Genomic DNA, 4,944 nt, shown 5'->3' with positions numbered 1-4,944 from the left:
ACTTGGAACCCAAACTATTTATTTGTTGTTTGTATTCATTTATTTATTTATTATTTTTTTATCACAACAAAATTTATCTGTGTGAAATTCGGGCTGCTCTCCCCAGGGACAGCACGTCGCTACACTACAGCGCCACATATTTTTTTGTATTTTTTCCTGCGTGCGGTTTTATTCGTTTTTCCTACTGAAGTGGATTTTTTCTACAGAATTTTGCCAGGAACAATCCTTTTGTTGCTGTGGGTTCTTTTATGTGCGCTAAGTGCATGCTGCATACGGGACATCAGTTTATCGTCTCATCCCAATGACTAGCGTCCAGACCACACTCAAGGTCTAATGGAGGGGGAGAAAATATCAGCGGCTGAGCCATGATTCGAACCAGCGCGATCAGATTCTCTCGCTTCCTAGGCAGATGCGTTACCTCTAGGCCATCACTCACATGATTATTCACACACACTCCACTTTGCATCATGCTTTCTAGTTTTACAGCTCACACGCTTGAATTCAAAGACACTTCTTCAAGGGTGATGTACACAACTGTTCCAAGAATGTTCAAATTCCAAGAATTAAAAAAAAAAAAAAAAATCATGACAAGGTCTGCAAAAAAACGACCCCCTCATCTAGTTCTTCGATAGGAAAAAGAACATTTTCTGCACAAATGCAAGAACGGCTATTCTGACCATTTCATGTGCCTGTGGCAGGCTCAAAAGGCAGGACCAGCGTACTGGGTGACAGGGTTTTTGAGTGCAGGTCAAGGCGTCCCATTTCCTATTTTAACTATCATTTATCTATTCATTTATCTATTTCTAAAGCGGATGTGGTGTGGAGTATGTGAAGCAGTGTGCAGGGTCTGAGGCCTCTTTGAACCTGAAACTGTGTGTTCATCGAGCAAGCCCACACATGTTCTAACAATTCTAGAAGTAGCACATAGAAAGTGTGATAATCCTGCAAGGAAGAGTCTGTCTTTGGGACCCCCCCCCACCCCCCCGGGGCCCCCCTTCCAATGATGTTTCCTAGCAGAAGCCCTGAGCCTGCCTGACCAACCACCCGGACATAAACAGACACATCTACCCACACACACTCACTCTCTCTCTCTCATCAGTCCCACACAACACACACACACACAAAACTCTCATCAATCCTACACACCACACACATGCACACAAAAATCTCATCAGTCCTACACACACACACACCACACACACACAGACACACACACTCTCTCTCATCAGTCCTACACAACACGCACACACACAAACTCATCAGTCCCACACACCACACCACACACACACACCCACAACTCCATCAGTCCCACACAACACACCACACACACACAGTCCGCTCTCCACTCATGTCCCCACGCCCCCAAACCCCATCCCCCCCTTCAGCCGGCCAGAGGGTTGGCGTGAATGGTGACACCCCCGATGCGGATGTCCGTCTCCGGCTTGTAGGTCTTCTCGTTCACCGGCACCTTCTCCAGGGAGTCCAGGGTCTCAAAGCCGTCAATAACTCTGTGGAAAAACACCGAGGAAAGCGGCAGAAGGGTTAACTCATTCTACTCCAGATACTAGTTCAACTCATACCATGATTACTTCCCTTGTGGACCAGGTATGCGTATTCCCATTCCAACGCACTAATTTCGTTTATTCTTGCTTGGTACAGGTTCAACATTCTAAATGAACCATTTATGGATTCCAGAAGCATGAAAACAAAGCTTTGTTTGACCCTAACCCTGAATCAACAATTCTCCATTGATTTTCGCCGTATTAGTGAACCACATGTTGTTGTTTTTTCTCCAGTGGTCTCATGTAGTGCTAGTCCAGGGGAGTTGCAGCAGGCTCGTAGCTGTGGGGTACAATGAGTTAAGAATCTTATTTTGCCAATAAAATGTCTGTCAGGGTCTGGGTTCGAATCCTGGTCTCGCCCTTTTTCCCAAAGTTTGACATGAAAATCAAACTGAACATTGTTCACATGAGACAATATACCGAGGTCTGATGTGCAGCAAGCACTTGGCCCACTGAAAAAAAACAAACAAGAAAACAACAAAAAAAACAAACAACAACAACAAAACTCATGGGAAAAATAAGTGTTGTTGTCCTCTGGCAAAATTCTTCTTCTTCTTCTGCGTTCACTCGTATGCACACGAGTGGGCTTTTACGTGTATGACCGTTTTTATCCCGCCATGTAGGCAGCTATACTCCGTTTTCAGGGGTGTGCATGCTGGGTATGTTCTTGTTTCCATAACCCACCGAACGCTGACATGGATTACAGGATCTTTAACGTGCGTATTTGATCTTCTGCTTGCATACACACACGAAGGGGGTTCAGGCACTAGCAGGTCTGCACATACGTTGACCTGGGAGATCGTAAAAATCTCACCCTTTCCCACCAGGCGCCGTCACTGTGATTCGAACCTGGGACCCTCAGATTGACAGTCCAAAGCTTTAACCACTCGGGCTATTGCGTCCGTCTGGCAAAATTCTAAATTCTGTAGAAGAAATCCACTCTATTAGGAACACAAATATATAACAAGTACGCACTCAAGGCCTGACTAAGCGCGTTGGGTTATGCTCCAGGTCAGGCATCTGCTCGAAGATGTGTACAGCGTACTTAGGATTGCCACACTGCAGTGGACACCTCCTTGAGAACTTGAAACTGTTTGCATGCAGCATCATGTAATTATATGATAGTCAGTCGTGTCCGACTATGACCATCAGAACAGCAGAGGGAGGCAACTGCTCCCCCGGACTATTTGGGATAGAATTTGATTATGGTAGAGAGTGTCTTGCCCAAGTTACATCCCCACCTCTCTCGGCCAAGAGGGTTTTAGGACAGTCGGCGTTGGGATGGTTCCCAAAGTCCAACTAGCCCCCAAGGCTGCAGCACTAAGAGCCGTGCAATTGTTGCCTCCTAGTTTGAGAGTCATAGTCCTTCACAAAAGACCAAGCTGTAAATGATTTCCCTTTGATAATGTTATTAATGGGAGACAGAATGTAGCAGACGTTGTGGTTTGTAAAGTGATAGTACTGATAAAGATTTACATCCGGTACAGCAGGCAATGTGGTTTGGGACAGTGGTAATGAGAATATACTAATGAAAACATATACTCCAGTACAGCAGATAACATGGTTTTGTACAGTGATAATAATAATAACAGCAATAATAATGAAGACTTAAACTCCAGCACATCAGATGACATGATTTCTACAGTGATAATAATAATGTTAATGGAGACTTACTCTAGTACAGCAGACAACGTGGTTTCTACAGTGATAATAATAATGTTAATCAACTTAATAAAGACTTACTCTGGTACAGCAGACAACGTGGTTTGTACAGTGATAATAATAATGTTAATGAAGACTTACTCTAGTACAGCAGACAATGTGGTTTGTACAGCGATAATAATAATGTTAATGAAGACTTACCTTTAGTACATCAGACTACATGGTTTGTACAGTGATAATATAATGTTAATAAAGACTTACTCTAGTACAGCAGACAATGTGGTTTGTACAGTGATAATAATAATGTTAATAAAGACTTACTCTGGTACAGCAGACAATGTGGTTTGTACAGTGATAATAGTAATGTTATTGAAGACTTACTCTGGTACATCAGACAATGTGGTTTGTACAGTGACAATAATAATGTTAATAAAGACTTACTCTAGTACAGCAGACAATGTGGTTTGTACAGTGATAATAATAATGTTAATGAAGACTTACTCTGGTACAGCAGACAATGTGGTTTGTACAGTGATAATAATAATGTTAATGAAGACTTACTCTGGTACATCAGACTACATGGTTTCTACAGTGATAATAATAATAATGTTAATCAACTTAATGAAGACTTACTCTGGTACAGCAGACAACGTGGTTTGTACAGTGACAATAATAATGTTAATGAAGACTTACTCTGGTACAGCAGACAATGTGTGTTTGTACAGTGAATATAATAATGTTAATGAAGACTTACTCTAGTACAGCAGACTACATGGTTTGTACAGTGACAATAATAATCAAATAATCATAGACCTTCTTGTGCTTGAACCCACTGTGTGTGTATATGCAAGCAGAAGATCAAATATGCATGTTAAAGATCCTCTAATTCATGGCAGCGTTCGGTGGAGCACACACAGACACACACACACACACACACAGACACACACACAGACACACACACAGACACACATACACACACACACAGACACACACACACACACACAGACACACACACACACACACACAGACACACACACACACCTGCCAAAGACAGTGTACTTCATGTCCAGGTGAGGCTGCTTTGCGTAGGTGATGAAGAACTGGGACCCGTTGGTGTCCAGTCCGTTGTTTGCCATGGAGACCATGCCACGGGTAGTGTGCTGTCACACACAGAGACACACACACATAATCACACACACACACACACACACACACACACACACACACACACACACACACACACACACACACACACACACACACACACACATGCACACATACACACACAATCACACATACACGTTGTTTCAGTTTCAGATTGAACACACCAAAACACACACACCTAACAATCAAGAATCCAGAATATTTCATCCTCCGACACCCTTTGGGGAGGATATGAAGTAACATCACTGGTGTTACACACCAATGCTCAAAACATAAACAGCAATTAAAACAATGAAACTGGTGATACAACCCAGGTAAACAACAATCATATCATCTTGTAACCTTTCCCGTTTCGATGAATTTCCCCACTTTCAGACACACTCTTCTCCCACCTTTCGTCAAATTGTACAAAATGAAGAACTGATTTCAGATTCAAATGTTTCTGTAGAATGAACTCATTTCAAAGATCTGCAAATTTTAGGCATTCCATAATCAAAACCATTTACTTCCAATCATATACATATCTCAGTTATAACAAGTATGCAATTCACATGGA

The 4,944-nt window shown here is 42.4% G+C and overlaps 1 protein-coding gene across 1 annotated transcript; it reads right to left on the bottom strand.

Annotated features, from left to right (window-relative positions):
- Positions 1–1,381: 1,381 nt before the first annotated feature.
- LOC143278620 (peptidyl-prolyl cis-trans isomerase-like 3) lies at positions 1,382–4,384 on the bottom strand (the record flags this gene model as incomplete). The annotated part of the gene is made up of 2 exons (XM_076583290.1): positions 1,382–1,508; positions 4,266–4,384. Coding segments are annotated over 2 exons (246 nt in total), but the record flags the coding sequence as incomplete, so codon positions are not given.
- Positions 4,385–4,944: the final 560 nt, after the last annotated feature.

This window comes from Babylonia areolata, unplaced genomic scaffold (assembly GCF_041734735.1).
Source record: "Babylonia areolata isolate BAREFJ2019XMU unplaced genomic scaffold, ASM4173473v1 tig00012538, whole genome shotgun sequence".
Lineage (NCBI taxonomy): Eukaryota > Metazoa > Mollusca > Gastropoda > Neogastropoda > Buccinidae > Babylonia > Babylonia areolata.
Note: the sequence above shows the minus strand (reverse complement) of the source record. Positions and strands in the feature narration are given on the sequence as shown.